At 36.8% G+C, this 25,203-nt stretch overlaps 1 protein-coding gene across 1 annotated transcript in view; it reads left to right on the top strand.

Annotated features, from left to right (window-relative positions):
- The window catches only part of LOC101009624 (clathrin coat assembly protein AP180), a 170,631-nt gene that overhangs the window by 28,964 nt on the left and 116,464 nt on the right, over positions 1–25,203 (top strand). The window contains 5 exon segments of the mRNA XM_031667289.1: positions 14,047–14,189; positions 17,207–17,282; positions 18,329–18,431; positions 20,845–20,938; positions 23,094–23,205. Coding sequence (XP_031523149.1) covers positions 14,047–14,189; positions 17,207–17,282; positions 18,329–18,431; positions 20,845–20,938; positions 23,094–23,205 — 528 coding nt within the window.

The raw sequence follows: 25,203 nt of genomic DNA, 5'->3' as shown, positions 1-25,203 counted from the left end.
ACTGAAGTTTTTTAAATCTTAGAAATCACTTTATTCTAGAACTATATTCTGATTAATATTTAAGTTCTCTAGGTAGCTCACCAAGCCTGAAGTGCATTGAAGCCTAGGGCTGAACTACTTGAAGAAACTAATCATTGTTACAGTGTTTTAAGGATTAAAAACATAAAGTTCTATTTGGAGGTGTCAGAAAGATCTTTCCTCTTGACTCCAAACTATGGTGGAACTAGGAACTTGATTCATTTTTCTACCTGTTGGATAGAAGAGAATGGAATGGGTTGGCCTGGTCAAGGATCTCAGCTGTGCAGGGCTTCATAGAAAAAGAAGAGATAGGGCCTGGGGCTTCAGGGGTTGACCTACTGAAAGGTTTGCCTTTCTGCTGCTATCAACTTTTATTTCTAAATTTCTGAACAGTCTTCATTTCTCCCGACAATTTACTTATCAGCAAATGTAGTCTCAGCAACTTCTCCTCAGTGTTTTTAAAGAAGTGAAAAAACAATATTTTTAAAAACTAGTTTTCCCTTTTCTTTTTTCCCCCTAGGAATTAAGGATATTTATGGAGGGGAAGCTTAAATTCAGGTATCCCTCAGTATCTGTGGTGGATTGATTCCAGGACTCCCTGTGGATACCAAATTCCGTGGAAGCTCAAGTGCCTGATACAAAATGTAGTGTTTGCATATAACCTGTGCACATTCTCCTGTATGCTTTAAGTCATCCCTGGATTACTTATAATACCTAACACAATGGGAATGCTATGTAAATAGTTGTTATCCCATATTGGGTTTTTATTTGTATTTTTTTATTGTATTGTGTGTGTGTGTGTGTGTGTGTGTGTGTGTGTGTGTGTGTGTGGTGGTTTTCTTTTCAATTATTTTCCATCTGAATTTGGTTGAATCTGAGGATGTGGACCCTGTGGATACAGAAGGCCAGCTGTATTTTTTTTTCATTTCACTTAGATATTATTTCTTTCTTTTTACTTAAATCCTGCAGTAAAGTGAAATTATGTATTGAGAACTAAAGTTGTATTCCTTGGTACTTCTGAGAGAAAACAGACTTGAATTGTTATTGGATGATTCCTCCTAGGAAATAAGATGAGGGCCATCTTAGATCCAGTCCTGTGATAGCCTTGGAATGAAAAATAGAAAAGAATTTGGGAGACATCTTAGAGATACAGATACAGCAAAGGAGAAAAGTCCCAAATGCCCGCAGCAGCAGTTGCCATTTCTGAACTATTTATTTTTAGGAAACATAAGTTTCACGTGTGTGGGTAGGCAGCTTGATTGGAACAGAAAACTGATGCCTTGTGTCTGCTGTTTGAGTCCCATTTATGAAACACTGCCTTTTTTTTTTTTTTTTTATGGCTCAAGAGCACTCTACCAGCAAGTATTGAATATAAGGAGTTAACTAAGGATTAAATAGCTATTCTTTTCTGAGGATAGAGTAGGAAGTGATGGTTTGTGGTTAGAGCATGAGGGTTAGATATTTTTAAAAGACATTCAAGGCTGGTCAATCAGTGTTGGGAGATGGTAAGTTTACCAATATGGCAAATTCTTCTCTAGAGACACCTAAAATACTGTTTTGGAGATAATTTGAATGTAAACTCCTGAAGTTTATTTTTAGTTCAAGGTTCTTTGAAAAAGAAAAAAAAAACCTCAAGGCTGTCATGTAAATAGGACGTGTGTTAATTTACCTGACATACTTGAAGACGTGGTAATTGATCATTGTGTGGCAGTAGCAGGAAATCAGTAACCCAAGCTGCTCGTATCTTCTAAAATCTCCCTAGCAACGAAGTCAGCAAAGGCCATCCTTCCAGCAATTACTGCCAGCTTAGAGAACTGGCTTGAGATTCTTTGTGGATTGCCCAGAACACCTAGATCTTCTGTTTCAGTAGTGTGTTACAAATGGTCATCTTCCACCACTATAGAATGATCTGTGTTTTTACTTATCCTTTTAAAGTTCTATTCCTATAAATTTCTGATTCTTAAAGCACAGAGTTCTTTTGAGAATCCCATGATAATTTATAAGAAAACAATCAAAAGAGGATAAAATATAAAAGCAATATAGTATTTCAGCTGGCATGCATGTATTATTTCTACCTCACAGAAAACTGTAGGATAAGGAAATCGAATGACTTGCTTAAAGTCACATTGTTAATGACACAACAAGCTATGCACAAACCCTAAAAGACAAAAATATAAATTTCCCATTTTTGTCTAAATAATTTTCTACTACCCTAGGGATTGACAATATTTGGCACATGGCCAGCTTCCTCCACCATCCCCTTCTGAAGTAATAGTGGTGCTTGGCCCCAGTTTCAGACTCATGCAGGTGGTTGGAAATTTTGCTGGCTCTTGGAGCTCTGTGAGTTCATGGTGTTACATTCATGGTCATTATCTCCTCTACTCCAACTGGTCAGTAGAATCATAATCAGTAATTTATACTGTTCATTCTGAAGTGTTGCTGATGCCTGTACCTCAGACTGGCCTACATTGAGAACATTTTGGGGTATAGCTTGCCAGTGATTCTGAAATGACTGACATAACTCTGAGGGCACCCCCTTATCTGCTCCATAGAAAGTAGAAATCCCTTTGAATGTGTCTCAAACATTGCACAAGGCATGGAGTCTCTTGTAGTTGGGAATGAAGTTAAGGAAGAGAGTGAGAAGTAGGTGGAAGTGGGTGGAAAGAGAAACATGAACTAGATACAAGCACGGCTCACCTACAGTGCTTTTCTTTCCTTTTTCCAGAGAGTGTGCAAGAGGTATTTTGTCCAGTTGTTCCGGGGCTGCAAGCTTATCATTCTTTGTTCCTTTGGTATCTTATGTCTTCCTCCCCACATCAAATCTATCAGCTATTCCTCTTGGCTCTGCCTTTGGAATATCCAGAATCCTACCTTTTGTTTTCCCGCTTCTATCCCATTGCCACACTAATATAGGCTCATTATCAGCACTCACCTGAACTATTAAAATAACCTCTTTTATTTGTCTCCCTGACTCCCCTTTCCCCACCCAGTCTTTGCTCCATATAGCCACAGTAGTAATTCTTCAAAATAAAACTTGGGTCACAATACTCCCCTGACCAAAACCCTCTAGCAGCTTCCCATTACATTTGGAATGAAATATCAAGTCCCTTCTGTGACCTATAATGCACAGAGTTGTCTGGAACCTGGTCAGTTCTCTGTCTGCCACTCTGTCCCTTGCTTGCTGTTCTCCAGTCGCACTGACGTTCTGGTTCTTTCTTGAATCTGTCAGGCATGCCTTTGCCTTAGGACCTTTGCTTTTGCTGCTTTCCTCTGCTGGAGTGTTCCTTCCCAAGATTACTGAATCGCTGGCTTTCTCACTACATTTAGACCACTTCAAATTTCATTTCTTTGGGGAGGCCTTTTCTGATCACCCTATCTGAAGCAGTATCCTCTATCTATTTATCTTCTTACTTTTTTATTTTTCGTAACATTATCTGTGCTCGACGTTGTATATCTAGTTGTCTGCCTGTTTCCTTCATTAGAATGTGTGCTCCATGAAGGCAGACACTGTCTGTTTTGTTCACTGCTATTATATGTAGATAATAGATAGAACAGTGCCTGGCGCATAGTAGGCACTAAATAAAAATGTGTTAATGAATTAATATATTAATCAACAAAGTATGCCACATTCTTTTTTTTTTTTTTTTTTTTTTTTTTTGAGACAGGGTCTTACTCTGTTGCCCAAGTTGGAGTGCAGTGAGGCAATCATAGTTCATTGTAACCTTGAATTACTGGGCTCAAGTGATCTTCCCACCTCAGCCTCCCAGCAGCTAGGACTTTTTGTAGAGATGATGATGTCTATCCATTTTGCCCAGTCTGGTCTCGAACTCCTGGCCTCAAGCAATCATCCTGCCATGGCCAAATCTTTTTTGACATAGGCAGCCAAAGGGTGAATCTAATTACAATTTGTGTGTGTGTGTATGTGTGTTGTGTGTGTGTGTTCCTTCAAGTGTATCAGGCTCTGTGCTATATACTTTGCTTGCATTACCCAATTTAGTGAAACAGCTGTCAGGTAGGTGCTATTATTATCTCCCTTACGGTAATAAAGAAATGGAGGTTAAGAGAGGCAACTTTGCTCAAGTTCACACATTATTAAATAATATAAGGTAATTGAACTAGGTCTCGTCTGGCTCCAAAACCTTAACTCAATAACTGTGATATATGCTGCATTTCCTAATTTTGAATCTGCCAAAATCCTATTGGGGAACAAATAGTGTAAGAGAATTTTTGTAGCATATATTTCCACAGAGGACTACAAAAAATTACAAAGTATATATATTTTCTTCAAGATGAAAGAAGTTACTGAAATAGTTTAGAAACCAGATTACATTAAAGTTCACATGTTAATACAATTATTTATTCAGCTACATCAACTGAAGTAAATAATGTTACATTAAAGTTTACATGTTAATATAAATATACAAGTATTCAGCTATATCAGCTAAAGTAAATAATGTATTTTAAAGCTCACATTATCTTTCTATTTAAAGAATTTATTTGAGGAAGGATATCTATTGTTAAATTCTACAAATAAAATTTATCGTATTAGGCATATTTATAAACTGCTCCCCTTTATCTATCTCTATAAGCTTAGAAGGTGTCTATTCTTTTCTTACTTGCCCTATTCATCCATTATCTACAGTTAGCAAGTAAAGGTTATCACTTCTTATTCTTGTTTTCTCCTCCTTTATTCTCATTTATGCAGTTCTCAGCACCTCCCCTTCAGGTATCCCTCCCACCTAAACCCTCACTAGATTGTTTCATTTGACAATGGAGAGCCCCTCTAGCTCAGTCTTGCCTAGACTTGCACAGTTCACCCAATACCTCTCTTTACCCTCCCTTCTTCTAGGAAGTGCATGACATGTCCAATATCCTCTTTAGATTCTTGTTCTGATGATTTCCCTGTCTTTACCATGTCACCTCAGAACTTCTCTATGCAGAATTTATATTTTATAAAATTGTTTCACATTATTAGGACTTCATTCCGCATGGGAAAAAGATAGTCCCTTTCTCCATCCCCAAATATAACCCATTAAGTATCTGTAACCAACTCACCTGTAACTGAACTTAGGCAAAGGGCTCTTATCCCACAGGAAGATGCTACTACAATTTTGAACAAGCCTTGTGATTTTGAGGAGCAGTGAGATACTCAGAGACAGTTAGAGCTGGAAGATACTTGAGAGGCCATAGGTCTGGTTCCTTTTCTTTGGTGTTTTGTTGTAGCTTGTGTCACTTAGCATGCATTTGGTTGCAAGTAACAGAATACCCCAACTAAGGACAAAACAATAAAATTAAAATTATTTATCTTTTTTTTTTTTTTTGAGACGGAATCTGTCCCTGTTGCCCAGGCTGGAGTGCAGTGGCACTATCTCCACCCACAGCAACCTCTGCCTCCCTGGTTCAAGCGATTCTCCTGCCTCAGCCTCCCAAGTAGCTGGGATTACAGGTGTCCACCACTATGCCTGGCTGACTTTTTTGTGTTCTTAGTAGAGACGGGGTTTCACCAGGTTGGCCAGGCTGAGGTCAGGTTTCAAACTCCTGACCTCAAGTGATCGGCCCGCCTCGGCCTCCCAAAGTGCTGGGATTACAGGCGTGAGCCACCACACGTGGCCTACTATCTTTCTTAACAAGAAGTCCCCAGTAAGGGTACTTCCAGGGTTTGATTTGCAGTGAAAACAAAACAAAACAAAATAAAACAAACAAACAAAAAATCATTCAGACCCAGGTGCTTTCTATAACTCCCATCTGCTATCTTCAACTTATAGGTGAAGTCTGTCCTCCTGTTGAGATGGCCATGACGTCACATACATACACAACTATATTCTTGAAGGAGAGGATACATGTTTCCATTCTGTTTCTTATATTAATGACAACTCTGTTTATTATGAAAGAAAAAGTTTTCCCAAGTGACCTCAGCAGACTGCTGCTTACATATCTAGCTACATGGGAAGCCTGGATTGCACCTGTCTGGCATTTTGACCTTTCTGATGGGCAGAGAAGGGATGGGGGCAGGATTCTCCTGGCAGAGAAGAGGGAAGGAAATAGCTGTTGGTGAGGTAATGTTAATGTCTGTCATTTGTGCTGAACCCGAGAAGAAAAACGTCTGAATCATCTGTATCACTTTTTCCTATCGTCCAGATAGCAACAATTTTTTCTGTTTACAAATGTTTGCAAGTTTGAACTCTTTGATTGTTGCTAACTAGAAGGGAGGGATCAAGGAAAGAAGGGAGATACAATGGATATTAGTTTGCAGGGGCTACCAAAACATCGTAGACTAGATGCTTATAAACAACAGAAATTTGGTTTTCACAGTTCTGGAGATGGAAAGTCCAGCATAGTCAGGTTTTGGTGAGGGTTCTCTTCTGTACTATACACTGCTGACTTCTCGTTGTGCCCTTACATGGTGGAAAGAATTAGTATGCTCTCTGGGGACTCTCTTATAAGATACTAATCCCATTCATGAGGCCTCTACTCTCATGACATAATCATCTCCCACAGTCTTCCTCTCCTCATACCATTACATTGGGGGTAGATTTCAACATATGAATTTGGTTGAGGGGACACAAATATTCAGTCCATAACAGAAAGGGAAGAAGGAAGGAATGGGATGTAAATTTAAAAGAATTATAATGAATAATCTTGCATATATATATATGTGTATATATATGTGTGTGTGTGTGTGTGTGTGTATATATATATATATGTTTGTCCATGTGGCAAATATTCTGAGCTATTATTATATGAAAGGAATATTTTTAAATTGCATTTTAGTGTGACCTTGGACTGTGGTCTGTAGTTTCTCATTTCTCTTTGTGGAAACTCAAGTTTATATGATGATTATAAAATAAAAGAATAGACCGCCACGGTGGCTCATGCCTGTAATCCCAGCACTTTGGGAGGCCGAGGGGGGCGGATCATGAGGTCAGGAGATTGAGACCATTGTGGGTAACACGGTGAAACCCCGTCTCTACTAAAAATACAAAAAAAAAAATTAGCCGGGCATGGTGGCGGGCGCCTGTAGTGCCAGCTACTCGGGAGGCTGAGGCAGGAAAATGGCGTGAACCAGGGAGGCAGAGCTTACAGTGAGCCAAGATGAAGCCACTGCACTCCAGCCTGGGCGACATTGTGAAACTCCGTCTCCAAAAAAAAAAGAATGAACAATTTTTATACCCCTTTCTGACATTTGTGCAAAGGAAAATTGCTGTACTAGTGGGGTTTTACAGAGTCATATAATTAAACTTAGGGAGAGATTTTAAAATGGAATAGAGAATACTTTCCTAAATTAGGCTGCTGATAAAAGTATACATAACAATGAAACAGAAAGTAACCCTTTCTAATTTGTTGATTCAATTATGTCTAGTAAGAGTTATTGAAAGAATTGGCCTGTAATATCTACTATTAGTTTTAGTATGAAAGTATTTTAGATTCAGACATATGACAAGCCAGTTATAGCCATCTTTAATTTATTAAGTGTCTTTTATACGTGAAGACCTGTGGTAGGTACTAGGGATCCATAGATACAGATATGGCCCCCTTATTACCTGTTAGACCTTGAGCTTCAGTCAGGGAGAGACCTACATAGACTAATAATGATAATTCTGTGTAAAAAGGACTACCGTAGAGTCATATAGGGTGATAATTACCACAAATCGTAAAATAGTTAATATTATCCTTATTTCTAGGTGCAAAAAAATGGAGCTGCAGAGTGGTCAAATTAACTTGTCCGTAAGTTGCAGAGTGAGATTATGAACTAGGCCTCTTGCCCCCAGTCCAGTGTCCTTTGCCTTACTTGCAGGGAAGAGAAAATCAAAGTCTCTCTTCTATTTGAAGAGAATATTAGAAAACACTTCATGGAGAATATAGTATTTGAGATTGATCTTGAGAGATGAGCTCTCAATAGTGTGAAGGCAGAGACGTTCTGGGCAATGAGAATAGAATGTAAAGGTATCATAATAATTTTGCTGGCACAATTTGTAGCAGAGAAAAGATTAGTGAGGTAGCTGAGTCTTCTAATGAGAGGCCGTATATTCAAAATATAAGGTATAAAGTATATACTTCAGGTATTTATATTTTATTAAATGGAGAGCAGGAGGCCCCAGGGGGGGTTTGGGCAGGTGACAACTATGATCAGAAGGGCACACATGGGTAGTTAATTTTTCACAAATGTACTAGTTGTGCTAGAGATGACTCAGAGAAGAGTTTGTAGAGCAGTCCAAGCAACAGATAACAAGGGCCCTGTCAAAAAGAGCTATGTTTTCCTAGGATTTAAGTGATTGACAATCTCATATAGTAGTGGGAAAAGAAGTAGGTGACCACAAATTTGAGAACTATTTAGATTTGTTGCTATTTTCTTGTTTTAGTGAACAATTATTTATAACTTCTGAAAGTTAAAGTTGTCTTTATACTTATATCTATTTCCTTCATTCTCTTGTTTATGATATATCTCACCTTAGAGAGATTTTCTGAGATTAATTTCACTTGTTTCAAACTACCAAAAAGAGAGACTGATACTTTGTGGCAAGAAGGGGTAACAAGTAGCAGAGTGAGATTGTCTTTATTTTCACTCATGCCTGAGACAACCAAAACACTGGGCAAAAGCATATTAAATAAATGTTGTCAGTATATTGAATACCAGACAAAGTAAAACTGAATTTATCACAAATAACATGATCATTCATGCAGAAAATATGATGGACTCTACCAAAAAGAACTGATAAGCAAGTTTAGCAGAGTTTCAGAATACAAGATCAAGATACAGAAATCAATTATATTTCTCAATATTGGTGAGAACATTTGGATATTGAAATGAAAAATAAATATCACCATATCTTGAAGAAATATAAAACATTAGGAATGTATCTGGCAAAATATGTGTAATACTAATATACTGCAAAGAACAAAACATTGCTGAGAGGAATTAAAGACCAAAATAAATAGACCATGTACATGGATTGTAAAACTCAATGTTGTTAAGATGCCAGTTTACCCCAAATTAATCTATAGAATCAACATATTCCCAATCAAAATCCCAGAAGCCTTTTTTGTTGTTGTTAAAGTTGATAAGCTCAGTCTAAAAGTCATACAGAAGCACAAAGGACCTAAAAGAGCCAAAAACCATTTTGAAAAAAATATAATAAACTTGGAGGGCTAACACTACCTGATTTTATGAATTATGATAAATTTATAGTAATCAAGATAGTGTGGTATTGGTATACAGACAGACAGATAGGTAAACAGAACAGAATAAAGAGTCCTAAAAGAGATTCAAAGATGTGTGGTCCATTTATTTTTGACAAAGACACAAAGGCAATTCAGTGGAGAAAGAATAGTTTTTTTTTTTTTTTTCAGCAAATGGCTTTAGAACAATTTGATATCCATATGCAGAAAAATAAAACATCCATACCTCATACCATTTATAAAAACTAACAATGTATTATTGACCTAAGTGTACATACAACCCTAAAACTATAAAATGTGTAGAAGAAACATAGAAAATCTTTGTGACCTTGGATTTCTTAGATATGACTCCAAAAGTATAGTCCATAAAAGAAAGCCTCCATAAATAGGACTTCATCATAATTTAAAGTTTCTGTTCTTTCAAAGACACTGTTAAGAAAATGGAAAGAGAAGCCATAGACTTAGAGGAAATATTTTCAAGTCACATATATGATAGAGGACTTGATACAGAATAACTCAATAATAAAATAATTCAATAAAAATAGGGGCCGGGCGCGGTGGCTCACGCCTGTAATCCCAGCACTTTGGGAGGCCGAGGCGGGCGGATCACAAGGTCAGGAGATCGAGACCACAGTGAAACCCCGTCTCTACTAAAAATACAAAAAATTAGCCGGGCGCGGTGGTGGGCGCCTGTAGTCCCAGCTACTCAGGAGGCTGAGGCAGGAGAATGGCGTGAACCCGGGAGGCGGAGCTTGCAGTGAGCCGAGATCGCGCCACTGCACTCCAGCCTGGGCGACAGCGCGAGACTCCGTCTCAAAAAAAAAAAAAAAAAAGGAAAAGAATGTATACCAATGGCAAACAAACAAATGAAAAGTTCATGACATAAATGTTTAACACTATTATAGTCATTAGGGAAATGCAAAGAAAAACCACCGAGAGATACCACAACATACCTGTTAGAATAGAATAGAAAAAAAAAAAAAAAAGACCATATCAAGTCTTGACAGGGATGTAGAGCAACTAGAATGCTCATACACTGCTGGTGGTAATGTAACATAGTAGAAATGCCATCAGGCAAGAAAGTAGTTCCCTAAAATTAAATATTTGAACTTGGGACGATATATATGGAATATTTTTGGTAGTTTGAAAAACAGCTTTCTGAAAGCAGTTCCCTAAAATTAAATGTTTACTTAAAAATGACTCAACTATTCTACTTCTAGAAAATTACCCAGGAGAAATGAAGGCATATGTCCATATAAATAGATACATGTAAATGTTCATAGCAGCTTTATTTGTAATTGCCAAACACTGGAATCATCTTTAGTTCATCAACAGGTTCATCAATAGGTGAATGAATAAATAATTTTTGTATGTTCATATAATGGAATATACCTCCAGAATAAAAAGGAATGAATTATTGATATATTCAATAACATGGATAAATCTCAAAATAATTAGCTAACTGAAAGAATCCAGTCATTCCCTCTCAAGAAAAAAGTTTTATTCCCTTCACATAAAATTTAGAATATGCAAATTTATTTATATTGACTGAAAGCAAATTGATGGTTGCTAAGGAACAGCAGGAGAAGAGAAAAAGGAATTTTTAAAGGATATGGGGAGACTGTTAGAGGTGATGGATATGTTAATTATCTTATTTTTGGTGATAGTTTTATGAATGTATAGATTTGTCAAAACTTATCAAATAGTACACTTTACATATGTGCAATTCTACTGTCAACTATACTTCAATAAAGCTGTTTTATAAACTACCAAAAAGATACCAGATACATCTTCCCAAGTTCAAATAAAACTTAGAGTTCTAAGAAACTGATACATGACCTGTACATAGCATTTAGATCTCACAATTTTATAGAATTATTTTCTGTATGTTTATATCTATACTTTGTTTTTTAAATTCTTTAAATGAAAATTATCTTTTTGGTGAGAGAGTAGAGCAGTAGAAACTTATATAATAACTACTTTTGAGAGTATTTGGAGCAATCAATATGGAAAAAAACTTTCAAGTTAAATATGTGCATACCCTACAACCTAGCAATTCTCTTTCGAGGTATACAGAAGGCCTTGACCTATGATGGTTCGACCTCTGACTTTTCAACTTTACAATGGTGTGAAACAATTTTGTTTTTGATGTTCAGTACAGTATTCAATAAATTACATGACATATTCAACACTTTATTATAAAATAGGCTTTGTGTTTGATGACTTTGCCCAACTATAGGCTAACGTCAGTGTTCTGAGCACATATAAGGTAGGCTAAGCTAAGCTATGATGTCCAGTAGGATCGGTGTGTTAAGTGCTTTTTCAACTTAATAATATTTTTAACTCACGGTGAGTGTATAAGATGTTACCCACAATAAGTCAAGGAGTATCTGTAGATGAAGAATAGTTGCTCTCAAACTGGTCTCAAGACTCTTTTGTGCTCTTAAATTACTAAGGAACTGAAAAAGCTTTTGTGTATGTGAGATATTTACTATATTAAAAATTACAGCTGGGACAATTTTTTAAAATTCACTTTTAAATAACAATAATAAATCTGTTAACATATTACATATAAACATGTTAATACAAATAATACTTTTAGGGGAAATAATTGTTTTAAAAAAACAGTGAAAAGAGTATTATCATTTTACATTTTTATAAATCTTTTTGATTTCTTACTCAATAAAAGATGAGCATTTATATCTGTTTCTGTAATCAATCTGTTTGGTAATATTATTTTAGTAAGAGTGTGTGAAGAAAACTTGGCCTCATAAAGATATTCAGTTAGAAAAAATGAGGACCATTTTAATAACCTTTTCAGAAAATTGTGAATATTCTTTTGATACTACACTACAATTCTCCAAGTTGTAGTTTCTTAAGTTTAAATTGCAACGTTGACTCTGAAACTGTATCAGTGAATTTTTTTTTACTTTCTGTTACATTAAAATGCATTGGTCTATATCATACTTTGAATAGATTTTTTTACTCATGCATTATTTTGTAATGTTACGCACTAGTCACTTGGAAAATATTGGTTCACTGAGTTATTTACACCTTCCAAATGTTAACTCATTTGATTATTTTAGCTAAAGTGTGTCTTTTATACTTTTGTGTCAACAAATATTGTACACAATGCTCTGCAAAGTGCTGTACATGAAACAGACATTATCACTTTTAAGGAGCTGTGGCATGGTAGAAGTTATGACAAATATACATCTATTCTGAACACCCAGCAGGAACAGTGTGCCTCAAGTTTTAAAGCACAGGAAGGCCACATGGGACTGCATTTGAAAGGGATCAGGAAAAGTTCAATAAAGGAAAATATTGAGAGAAGGGTGTTGATGGAAAGGGGATGATGACAGAAATTTAAAATCAGTGTAAATTAAGAAGTAAGCCTGCCTTGATCTACTTGTAATTCAGAACAATTATTGATATCCTTTAGTCTAAGGAGTTTATAGATATTTTTCAGTGATGGAATATCAATTTTTAAAAACATTTATTTTGAAGAGAAATGCAATGCATAAAATGTATAGTTTAATGATTACCAAGTGTGGATTTGGAGTAAGAAGAATACAGGTGCATTTTTGTTGCAAGTGCATGTTTGTTGCATGGGATTGCCTAGGAAATGGGTATCACATGCAGGTCTCTGCAAGATAAGTGTGGACTGTAACAGAAGTCGTGCAGTGTCTGCTGTCCTGAAGAGGTCATCCTGTACTGTTGGAAGTACTTAAGTCTGTACTGTCCGGCTGTGGCTTAGCTTCTGTTGCTTAGCACATGATCTTTGGTTGTCCCAGCTAACTCTTGACAGCATTAACTGCTTTTCTGAATGCTGGGCACTCCCTGTTGGCCAGTAGATAATTAAAAAAAAAAAATACACATGTACTCCGGTGGCTCACGCCTGTAATCCCAGCGCTTTGGGAGGCCGAGGCGGGGAGATCACGAGGTCAGAAGATCAAGACCATCCTGGCTAACACGGTGAAACCCTGTCTCTACTAAAGATACAAAAAATTAGCTGGGCGTGGTGGTGGGCACATGTAGTCCCAGGTACTCGGAAGGCTGAGGCAGGAGAATGGCATGAACCCGGGAGGCAGAGCTTGCAGTGAGCGGAGATCGCGCCACTGCACTCCAGCCTGGGTGACAGAGTGAGACTCTGTCTCAAAAAAAATAAAAAATAAAAAATAAAGAAAATACACCTGGACTCATACTAATAATATGTAGATGTGAACAGTAAATATATTATAAAGGTTTACTCTCGTATAAACTCAGGTCAAATTATAGTAATTTAATGTATGCATGTTCTACGAAAGCTTACATGTATATAGAATTCTTTTCTCTTTTAATATTTGACCTCATTCTGCCACTCATGTGAAAAGTGTATTTACTATCACCTTTCAAAGTTCAAATCCAAATGAGATATACTTTTAGCTATTAAGTTTGAAGAGTACGTTTATGTTATTGCCTTCAAATGGCATATCGAATAAATGCCCACATTTGAGACATTGTGCTTATAACAGTAACAAAGAAGATTAAATATATGAGGCTTAGCCTTCCTGGAGTTTATAATTTTAAAAATGGCATAAGTACCAGCAAACAAGTAAATTCAGAAGAGAGTACAGAATAAAATTAAGAAGCAAAATATACTCGAGAATAAATAAATATATTGGGTAAATAATATATGTACATGTCCATGGGTAAAATATTACAGTTTAATTTTTTTAAATTTTGTTATCAGCTATTATCAAAGTACTTTTGAGGTCATATTTTAGTAAACAGGTTTATATGTTCCAAGTTTGGAATGAATTTTTGTATGTAATTGTTAATATCATTGATTAATATCTTCTATTTTCGTAGATTTGATCCAGGCTACCAACGAGACCAATGTTAATATTCCTCAGATGGCCGACACTCTCTTTGAGCGGGCAACAAACAGTAGCTGGGTGGTTGTGTTTAAGGCTTTAGTGACAACACATCATCTCATGGTGCATGGAAATGAGGTAAACTAAGTAAACTTTTCTCTCTTTTTGATGGAGGAAGGAGGCTTTTAGGAAGAGCATGGTGATGATTTAAGGCTCTTTGAATTTTCACTAATTTGGAGAAAAAGAAAAGGAAATACACAGTTCCAGATCATCTAGAATACAAGTTTAATCTTCTCCTTAGTTATTTAACAAAAAATAAACTTTAAGCTAGACATTGTCTTAGAGATATGAGGTATAGGTATACCTCAGAGATATTGCGGGTTTGATTCCAGACCACTGCAAAAAAAACCTTATATTGCAATAAAGTGAGTCACACAAATGTTTTGGTTTCCCAGTGCATGTAAAAGTTACATTTACACTTATACTGTACTCTATTTAAGTGTACAATAGTATTATGTCTAAAAAAGTACATATCTTAATTTTAAAATCCTTTATTGCTAAAAAAATGATGATCAAATGATCATCGGAGCCTTCAGTGAGTTGTAATCTTTACTGCTAGAAAGTCTTGCCCTGATGTTGATGGCTGCTGACTGATTAGGATGGTGGTTGCTGAAGGTTGAGGTAACTGCAGAAATTTCTTAAAATAAGACAATAGTGAAGTTTGCCACATCAATTGACTCTTCCTTCTACAAAAGATTTCCCTGTAGCATTCAATGCTCTTTGATAGCATTTTATCTACAGCAGAACTTCTTTCAAAATTGGAGTTAATCTCTCAAACCTTGCTACTGCTTTATCAGCTGTTTATGTAATTTCTATACCCTTTGTTGTTATTTCAACAATGTTCACAGTATCTTTACCAGGAGAAGATTTTATTTCAAGAAACCACTTTCTTTCTCATCCATAAGAAGCAACTCCTCATCCATTCAAATTTTATCAAGAGATTATAGCAATTCAGTCCCATCTTCAGGCTCTATGTCTAATTCTAGTTATCTTGCTGTTTTCCCACACATCTGCAGTTACTTCCTCTACTGGTCTTGAATCCCTCAAAGTCATCCATAGGGGCTGAAATGCTCTTCTTCCAGATTCCTGCTAATGTTGGTATCTGTATGTCCTCCCATGAATCACAAATGTTTTAATGGCATCTAGAATGGTGAATCTTTTCTAGAAGGTTTTCAATTTACTTTGCTCACATCCATCAGAGGAATCACTATCTATAGTAGCTATAGCCTTACAAAATGCATTTCTTAAATAACAAGACTTGAAAGTAAAAATTACTCCTTGATTCATGGGCTGCACAATGAGCATTGTGTTGGCAGTCATGAAAACAACATGCATCTCTCTACATCTCCATCAGAGCTCTTATGGTGACAAGGTGCATGTCAATGAGCAGTAATATTTTGAAAGGAATCTTTTTTTTCTGAGCAGTAAGTCTCAACAGTGGGCTTCGAATATTCAGTAAACCATTCTGTAAACAGATGTGCTGTCATCCAGGCTTTGTTGTTCCATTTATAGAGCGTGGGCAGAGTAGGTTTAGTGTAATTCTTAAGGGCCCTAGATTTTCAGAATGGTAAATCAGCATTGACCTCCACTTCATGTCATCAGCTACATTAGCCCCTAACAAGAGAGTCAGGCTGTCTTTTGAAGTTTTGAAGTCAGGTACTATATTCTCCTTTCTAGATAAGAAAGTTCTAGATGGCATCTTCTTCCAGTAGAAGGCTGCTTTGCCTACATTGAAAATCTGTTTTGTGTAGCCACCTTCATAAATTATGTCAGCTAGATCTTCTGGATAACTTGCTGCAGCTTCTTCATTAGCACTTCCTGCTTCACCTTGTACTTTTATATTGTGGAGATGACTTCTTTGCTTAAACCTCATGAACTAACCTCTGCTAGCATCAACTTTTATTCTGCAGTTTCCTCACCTTTCTCAGCCTTCCTAGAATTGAAAAAAAGTTGGGGCCTTGCTCTGAATTAAGCTTTGGCTTAAGGGAATGTTGTAGCTGGTTTGATCTTTTATCCAGACCACTAAAACATTCTCCATATCAACAAGAAAGCTATTTCACTTTCTTATCACTTGTGTGTCCACTAAAGTAGCACTTTTAATTTTCTTCAAGACTTCTCCTTTATATTTACAACTTGACTAACTGGCATAGGAGAGCTAGCTTTTGGCCTTTCTCAGCTTTCGACATGCCACTCGCACTAAGCTTAATCACTTCTAGCTCTTGACTTAAAGTGAGAGTGTGACTCTTCCTTTCACTTGAATATCTAGAGATCATTGTAGGGTTATTAGCTGGCTTAATTTCAATATTGTTGTGTCTCAGGGAATAAGGAGGCCTGAGGAGAGGGAGAAAGTCAGGGAAACAACCAGCGGTGGTGCAGTCAGAACATACGCAACATTTACTGATTAAGTTTGCCATTATTTATGGGCACAGTTCGTGGCACCTCAAAACAATTACATTAGTAACACCAAAGATCACTGATGACAGATCACCAAAACAGATATAATAATAAAGAAAAAGTTTGAAATATTGTGAGAATTACCAAAATGTGACACAAAGTGAGCACTGATAGACTGGCTTATCCCTGGGTTGCCACAAATCTTCAATTTGCAAAAAGTGCAATAAAAATAAAGCTCAATAAAATGAGATATGCCTGTATTAAAATTATAGGTTCAAGAAATGGATATACCATGTAAACCTATTTTTAAGCAAAAATGTTAGAAGAAAAAACAATAGAATTATTTTTCCCATAGGAAAGATTCCTTTGAATCTTTGAGTGAAAATTGCATTCATAAGATGTTTATTTTGGAAAATACTGATAAAATTAAAATTACCAATTTTATGTAGGATGTCTACTGAATCCTAATAAATTGTAGTATTTCCATTATGTGCAGAAATGAAAGATCATACAATTTAATTCTAATTCACAAAGCTTTTTTTCCTTTCAGAGACATTCAGCATTCTAGGAAACTTTATAACTGAGCAAAAGAGATCACAATGAGAATTTGTCAAAAAAAAAAAAAATCCCTTTAGTATCAGAAATTGTTTAAAGGTATGATTTAAGCATATGTATATTTAATTCTAATTTTTGTTTTTCAGAGATTTATTCAGTATTTGGCTTCCAGAAATACACTGTTCAATCTCAGCAATTTTTTGGACAAAAGTGGATCCCATGGTGAGAATATTTGTATTTTATAATCTTTTGCCAATGCTTTGATTTTTGAAGTGAGACTATTAATCCAAAATCATTGCAACTGATAGCTTCATTGAATATTTAAGAATGTAAAAATAATTACATTTAAATATAGCTTTAAAATATTTAATTATAGACAACTCAGCATATAAAATATATATTAAGTTTATTTTGGGGATTTTTACCACATGTTTACCTTAAAAAGTAATAGTGGGTGTGCTAGACCCACAGTTGTTTTTTATGAAGGTACAGGAGACAATGAAATAAACAATGCCTTCTCAATTAAAAAAAGTGATTCCATGGCCGGGCGCGGTGGCTCAAGCCTGTAATCCCAGCACTTTGGGAGGCCGAGACGGGCGGATCACGAGGTCAGGAGATCGAGAGCATCCTGGCTAACACGGTGAAACCCCGTCTCCACTAAAAAATACGAAAAACTAGCCGGGCGAGGTGGCGGGCGCCTGTAGTCCCAGCTACTCGGGAGGCTGAGGCAGGAGAATGGCGTGAACCCGGGAGGCGGAGCTTGCAGTGAGCTGAGATCCGGCCACTGCACTCCAGCCTGGGCGACAGAGCAAGACTCCGTCTCAAAAAAAAAAAAAAAGTGATTCCAGTCTTAAATAAATTTTTCGTGTGGATTAATAGGGTTTGAACTGCATTCATTTGCTCATTGATCATATTCACTGTTTATCTGTTATGTGTAAAGAAAGCACATCAAGCAAATGGAACATTATCAGATGGCTGCATGAATTAAGTCTGAAACTGGCTATTATTTGAAAGATGAACAAAAATTCAAGGAAAATTTAAAAACATATTATGTACTGGAATGGTGGAATAAGTAATTGAATCATCCTGGAATGCCTCATGTCAAAAGTTTTTTGCCTAGAAGCAGGATTTTAAATGAGGTCTGACACAGTTATTGACCCTATCCTAGGACTATTACCATTTAGAGAGTTTAAAAAAAATAGTAGTATGCAAAGCACAGTTGAAGGTGTTTTATTAATTAGTTTTATTTCTTCTTTCCACTCCCCCAGGTTATGATATGTCTACCTTCATAAGGCGCTATAGTAGATATTTGAATGAAAAGGCTTTTTCTTACAGACAGATGGCCTTTGATTTTGCCAGGGTGAAGAAAGGGTATGTTTTTGTCTTTCTTATATTTATTAGAGGAGAATAAGTCCTTGAGGCATACTTGATTTATTTTAACTAAGCTTAAATGCCAGCTAATTTTCTTGAAGGCCCAGTTTACAATAACCTAAAAAAAGAAACTCAATAAATAATATTGTAGAAGTTAGCCTTGAAGTTGTAATATGCATTATTTTATTTATATCTTCATGCAGAAAAATCTGATTTGCTTCTCAGTTTATATTCTATCACATTTTTTTCTTCTCTCTAACCCCAGGACAAATTATATAACATTTTATTTGTTAAAATTAACTCAAAATTTTTAAACATGTATGTACCTGCAAATAATTTACGAAGGAGGGAATTAAGACAAGATTCACTTAAAAGTATAGTGACTGTAGGTGACAATAGCAATTTGACCTGGCACAGTGATACCTGTAATCCCAGTACTTTGGGAGGCCAACCTGGGAGGATCATTTGAGCTCAGGAGTTAAAGAACAGCCTGGGCAATGTAGGAGTTAAAGACCAGCCTGGGCAATGTAGTGGGACTTTCTCTCTACTAAAAATCAAACAAAGTAGTCAGGTGTGGTGGTGCATGCCTGTAGTCCCAGCTGCTTGGGAGGCTAAGGCAGGAGGATTGCTTGATCCCAGGAGACTGAGGCTACAGTGAGCTACGTTCGTGCCATTTCAGTCTACCTCGGCAGCCCTGTCTCTAAGACCCTGTGTCTAAAAAAAAAAAAAAAAAAAAAAACAACAAAAAAGATGGAAAATAGACAATAGCTATATGAATGTTTTTTTGATTGAGGTGAATCTGAACTTTGATCTGTTTTTGAGGGATAGTATCATCCTAGAAAACACGTACATAAACACACACATGCACACACCATAATCAAACTAATTGTTGATACTACCAATAAAGAAAACCTCACTGAAACAGAAACACTTGAATTTTGTCTATAATTACCATTTATTTCCCTCTAAATAGTTGTATAAATCTAGTCAGAAGCATTCAGCCACATATTTGTGCATATCTTATATCTGTTCCTTATTTGAAATAATGCAAGGTACTAGAGCAGCTTTAATATTTTTAGTCTCAAGAATCCACACAAAAAGATGTAACTTTATTTTTGCAATGGCTAACCTAACCTTAGTTTTGGGCTACTTTTTTTTTTACCATGGTGGTGAAAAACATCAACTTGCATATTGAAAATAATTTATTGTAGATGAATACTTTATTATAGTAGGTGTTTTCCTTCACCCTCTTCTCACGAGAGATGATTCTAGTTCATATGCCTTCCTCTAACTTCTTACATGGCACCGTGCAACCATTGCTGATGTTCCCAGCTGCATTGTGACCTCTGCAATAGGTCCATGGCCTTCCTAGAAACTTCTACCCCCCTGTATGAACACATGTGGACACTTCGGGTTGCTTTCTCCACTGTTGGTCTGGGAGAGACCCTGAAAGTTGTACTGCTGCTTCTCAACCATCACCATCACTGGATACAAGGGCTTGCTAAGAGACCTGAAGGTGGAGATGGGGCAGTGCACCCTCTGACATCAGCATTAACCTTCAATCTCATCTTCTGTAGCTAAACTCTTAACCTTTGTTTGGGAAAAGTGTTCTTATCAGCATGCATTTTTCTTCCCTTGATGGTTAATAGCATCAACCCTGTACTCCAAGTCATATGTGTTTTATAAACCTCTCAGACATGTTTTCTCTTTCTCAAAAAAAGAAAAAAAACTGGCTTTTTAGAAAGTTTATCTTTTTGGGCAAAGTGGCTCATGGCTTTAGTCTCAGCACTTTGGTAGATCATGGAGGGAGGACTGTGAGGTCAGGAGTTCAAGACCAGCCTGGGCAACATAGTGAGACTCCCATCCCTACCAAAACAAATTTTTAAAAAATTAAGCGGATGTGGTGGCATGCATCTGTAGTTCCAGCTACTCACGAGGCTGAGGCAGGAGAATCACTTGTGCCCAGGAGTTCAAGATTACAGTGAGCTATGATCATGCCGTTGTCCTCCAGTTTGGGTAACAAAGGGAGACTCTCTCAAAAAAAAAAAAGAAAGAAAGAAAGAAAAAAAAAAGAAAGAAAGAAAAGAAAACATACTTTTCAACACTATTACCTTTATTACAGAGTTAGAAAAATCCATTCAGAAATGCAACTTGCCTCTTTTATCCAGACCGCATTGCTTTCTTCCTAAGGGCAGTATAGATAGAAAATAAACAAGCATTGCCTGTGCAGTGGAATAAGAATAGATAATAGATAGAGAGGGAAAACGACTACAACCTTGTAATGCCTCAAATTGATCCCACGGGATTAATAAGAAAATGGGGTGGTATGGGGGAATAGCTTAGAACAATGCATATGGTCTTGAATTGTCCATATCCAATGAAATTGTATCTTTTTTTTTTTTTTTTACTGTAGGGCTGATGGTGTAATGAGGACAATGGCTCCCGAAAAGCTACTAAAGAGTATGCCAATACTGCAGGGACAAATTGATGCACTGCTTGAATTTGATGTATGTATCTCACTAGAAAATGTTTCTTACACAATCAATGTTGTCTTTCATTTGAAGATGGGCTACAGGTAAATCCAAAGATTTCCTTGGGAAGCAACTGTAGATCTTCATTTAGATGAATACTTAGTTTAGACTGTTAAGATCGGTAAGGATTGTTTAGGTTCCCCCTGATTTTTCTAAGCAGTTTACCAGGTGTTTACATACCTCATGGAAAAATATGAATGGTACATTCTTAGAACATCATGTTCTGTGTAGGATAGTGGCTTCCTATTGTACTTGACACGATGAAGTATCTGCAAGATGTGCCTTCAGGCAGCTAAATGACTTGCTGTTAGAAATCTTTTATTTTATTTTATTTTATTTTATTTTATTTTATTTTATTTTAGAGACGGAGTCTCATTCTGTCACCCAGGCTGAAGTGCAGTGGCGCAACCTCCGCTCACTGCAAGCTCCGCCTCTCGGGTTCACGCCATTCTACTGCATCAGCCTCCTAAGCAGCTGGTACTATAGGCACCCGCCATCATGCCTGGCCAATTTTCTGCATTTTCAGTAGAGATGGTATCTCACCGTGCTAGCCAGGATGGTCTCGATCTCCTTACCTCATGATCTGCCTGCCTCGGCCTCCCAAAGTTCTGGGATTACAGGCATGAGCCACCATGCCTGGCCTAGAAACCATTTTATGTGGATTGCTTAAATCACACACTATCCACCAAAGAATTGTGTTTAATCTTAGATAAATTAGTGAATTGTTTCATTGTCAATATCCTGGTTATGATATTGTACTATAGTTTTATAGGATGTTACCATTAGGATAAACTGGGTAAATGGTATATGGGATCTTTCTGTGTTCCTTCTTACACTGCATGTAAATTTAGAATTATCTTAAAATAAAAAAATTAATTTTGAAGAGGCTTGAGGCTGGGCATGGCTCACACCTTTAATCCCAAACTTTGGGAGGCCAAGGCGGGCAGATCACTTGAGGTCAGGAGTTTGAGACCAGCCTGGCCAACATGGTGAAACCCTGTCTCTACTAAAAATACCAAAAAAAAAAAAATTAGCCAGGTGTGGTGGTGCATGCCTGTAATCCTAGCTACTTGGGAGGCTGAGGTGAGAGGATCGCTTGAACCTGGGAGGCAGAGATAGCAGTGAACTGAGATCATGCCGCTGCACTCCAGTCTGGACAACAGAATGAGACTCTTGTCTCAAAAAAAAAAAAAAAAATCTGAAATCTGATTCATGGAAATAAAATATTTTGACATTAGAGACATTCTTAACTCATATTGTTCAGCCTTTTTGTATTTTGGTAGTTGCCTACAACAAAGATTTTCCTCAAATTTTAGTAACTTAGTGTCTCTGTTACGATTGTATGGTTTAGTCTATAATTGGGTGCTAATCACAACACCTAACTCCTGTGAAATTTCATAAAAGCAGCAAACCACCTTATTTTTTTAACAGATTTTACAATAAAGACTTCACTACAATAAAGACTTTATTTTACAATAAAGACTTCACTAAGTATCTGTTGAATTGCCTTTTAATTTGTTTTTCTTTTTTTCATTTATTTTTCTTTACTTTCCTTGCCCTTAGTAAGGATTCTGTCTTGAAAGAGAAGGTCATAAAGGGAAAAAGAAAAGGATTGAGGAATAGGGAGAAATTATGCACCTTTGTGTTGATGATTAGAGTAGTTTGGAATGGATGAACAATTATGAGTCTCTAGAGTTATTTTAGAGGTAGCTGACTAAGGTATTCCCCATGCTATTCTTCCACACTGAGTCATTGCAGGACCCTGGAGTCTGAATTCTTTCACAGAAACTATTAGATAGGAGAAGTGGAAGAAATGTAACATAACAGTAAAAGTAACAAAACACCAGATGTTCAAAAGTTAAATTTGAATAATCTATGGATTAATCTATATAAAGACATATATATATGCACATATATCTGTCTTTTAATTGATAAGACTAACTTCATTGACTTAAATTGAAGCAAAAACATATGTAGTCCATCTTTTGATATTGGTAGGGTTACTAAATGAATTGCCAACGTTTGTAGAATATTCATGAATTTCTTAGTAGTCGTTCGAGACATTTTAATGTGATTCAAGAAAAATTATGACTTGATATGCAGCTAATATTAAATTTTTCTGTTTTTCTAGGTGCATCCAAACGAACTAACAAATGGTGTCATAAATGCAGCATTTATGCTTCTTTTCAAAGATCTTATCAAACTTTTTGCTTGCTACAATGATGGTGTTATTAACTTACTCGGTAGGTGGAACAGCTGAAACATGTCTGGGCTGATGGGATACACGGTAAGATTGATGAATTCTGTAGGGTGAGTCTCTTGTCTCACTTCTTGGCAGGCAATATTGTGTGGAATACCATAATAGTGAGTAAGTCCACAGATGGCGATACTGGCAGAACGATGTGGGCAGAGATGGTAAATCCATATCTAGGATAACTGGGTGCTAATCCTCGTGTAGACAGATTGCTGCTAGCCACCCTAGTAAAAGGAATTAATCCTCAACCTCTTACTTGGTGGATGGCTTGTCTCCTTGGACTATTGTGTTGCAATGAAAGCTCACTGTTGATCCAGGGTATTGGCCAACTGAGGACTCAGCAGTGATGATAGGCATATAAACCTTGGCGATGGGAAGCCTATGCTGTTCAGCCTATTCATGACCTCCGTTCCTGATATCATGCCCACTTCCTATAGAGTTCTCTTAGCCCTCTGATTAGCAAGAGCCATTTTGTGGGATATGCCCTTTGGTTTTTATTCAAGTGGGATGAAGATAGTCTCATGCTCTCTATCCATTCTGAGAAGTCCATCCATCACCTTTTCTCCAGACCTCCTTGTCACCAATCCTCCAGTTTTATTTTTTTCAAGTACCTTATCATCCAGGCCAACAGTTAGTTGCTACACATAATTTGGTGTAGATCAATGTGTCTTACTATTTTTCCTTTTCCAAAAAGTAGAAAATTAGATAGATATATTTCTGGAAATTTGACTCACTGTGAAGATTTCTTTCTATGTCAAAGCCATCCCTTTGTGGGGACATTATTCAGCTTTTCACTTCCAGGTGGTGCCAACATGAGGAACCATCTCTAAACCAAATTTGAATGTTTTCTTCCTCAGTCAGCTGGTGATAGGGAACTCCTCTAGAGTCCATGGTATAATCTGAGGAAGAAATGGGAAAGAGAAAGATGCACTGAGAATATGAACCATCTGTTCATACAATCTACCTGCTTATTCACAGCCTGCTTGAAGCTTGTCTCTTATAGACTACTTCTTTTGATAATGGAGTATGATTGCACTTGTTCAACTTTATTGTTTGGTACGTTAGATAACACCCACTTTAGGTCTGATGATCACTTGATGTTCTTTGGTCAAAATTTAAGTCTCTAAAAGTAAAAGGTAGGTAAAAATAAACCAAGGTAAACTGAGATAAAAGTAAACCAAGAGCATTTTTTCCAAAGGAGATTAGCTACTGTTTGAAGAAGACATGGCTCTACTCCAAAGCACTGGAGGCCTGTATTGGAGTGCACCAAAGGCACTCTACAGCATTTGAATCTTCTGTACACGCTTTGAGTACCTTTAGATCTGCTGAAACAGAGCCCCACATGGCATCAGTTTGGAGAAGTTGCAGAGTCTTCCCTTAGTCTGGGCCTGACTCATATATGACACTATACCAAATGCTTTGCAGCACATACACATGTCCTCTATGTTGCCACCAAAGCAGCGTAGCAGACTTCTGCCCCTTTTTGGTTACAAATAGTGCAAGGTACAAAATTTCTCTTTGACATGGAAGGAATTTCTCTGAAATGCACAGACTTCGGGGCCCTTAGAAACTTCATTGAGGTGGCTGATCTCTGAATTTTCATGGATTCTGTCTCCCATACTTTGACATGCATGTGACTTATCAAGGCAGCTAAGATACCTTCAGTTCTTGCCCACTACATACATTCAACCTTATATCATCGAAATGATATCCTATGGGAGTATAACAGCCAAGAGGTTGATATCCCTGAAATAAGACAGTGAGGCTTTAATGGCATCTCTGCTAGATGACAGAAAACTGCTTCCAGTGGTTTCTGCTTATTGAGGTAGAGATAAAAGCATTACATAGTTCTGTAACTACATATGAGGTACCAGGAGCTGCGTTGATTTTCTTCTGGTAAATGAGGATGTATCTGGAAACCTGCACACTAGCAGTTATCACCTGATTAAGTTTATAATCTACTGTTAACCTCTCAAATACATACATC

Source organism: Papio anubis, chromosome 6 (genome assembly GCF_008728515.1).
Source record: "Papio anubis isolate 15944 chromosome 6, Panubis1.0, whole genome shotgun sequence".
NCBI lineage: Eukaryota > Metazoa > Chordata > Mammalia > Primates > Cercopithecidae > Papio > Papio anubis.
Note: the sequence above shows the minus strand (reverse complement) of the source record. Positions and strands in the feature narration are given on the sequence as shown.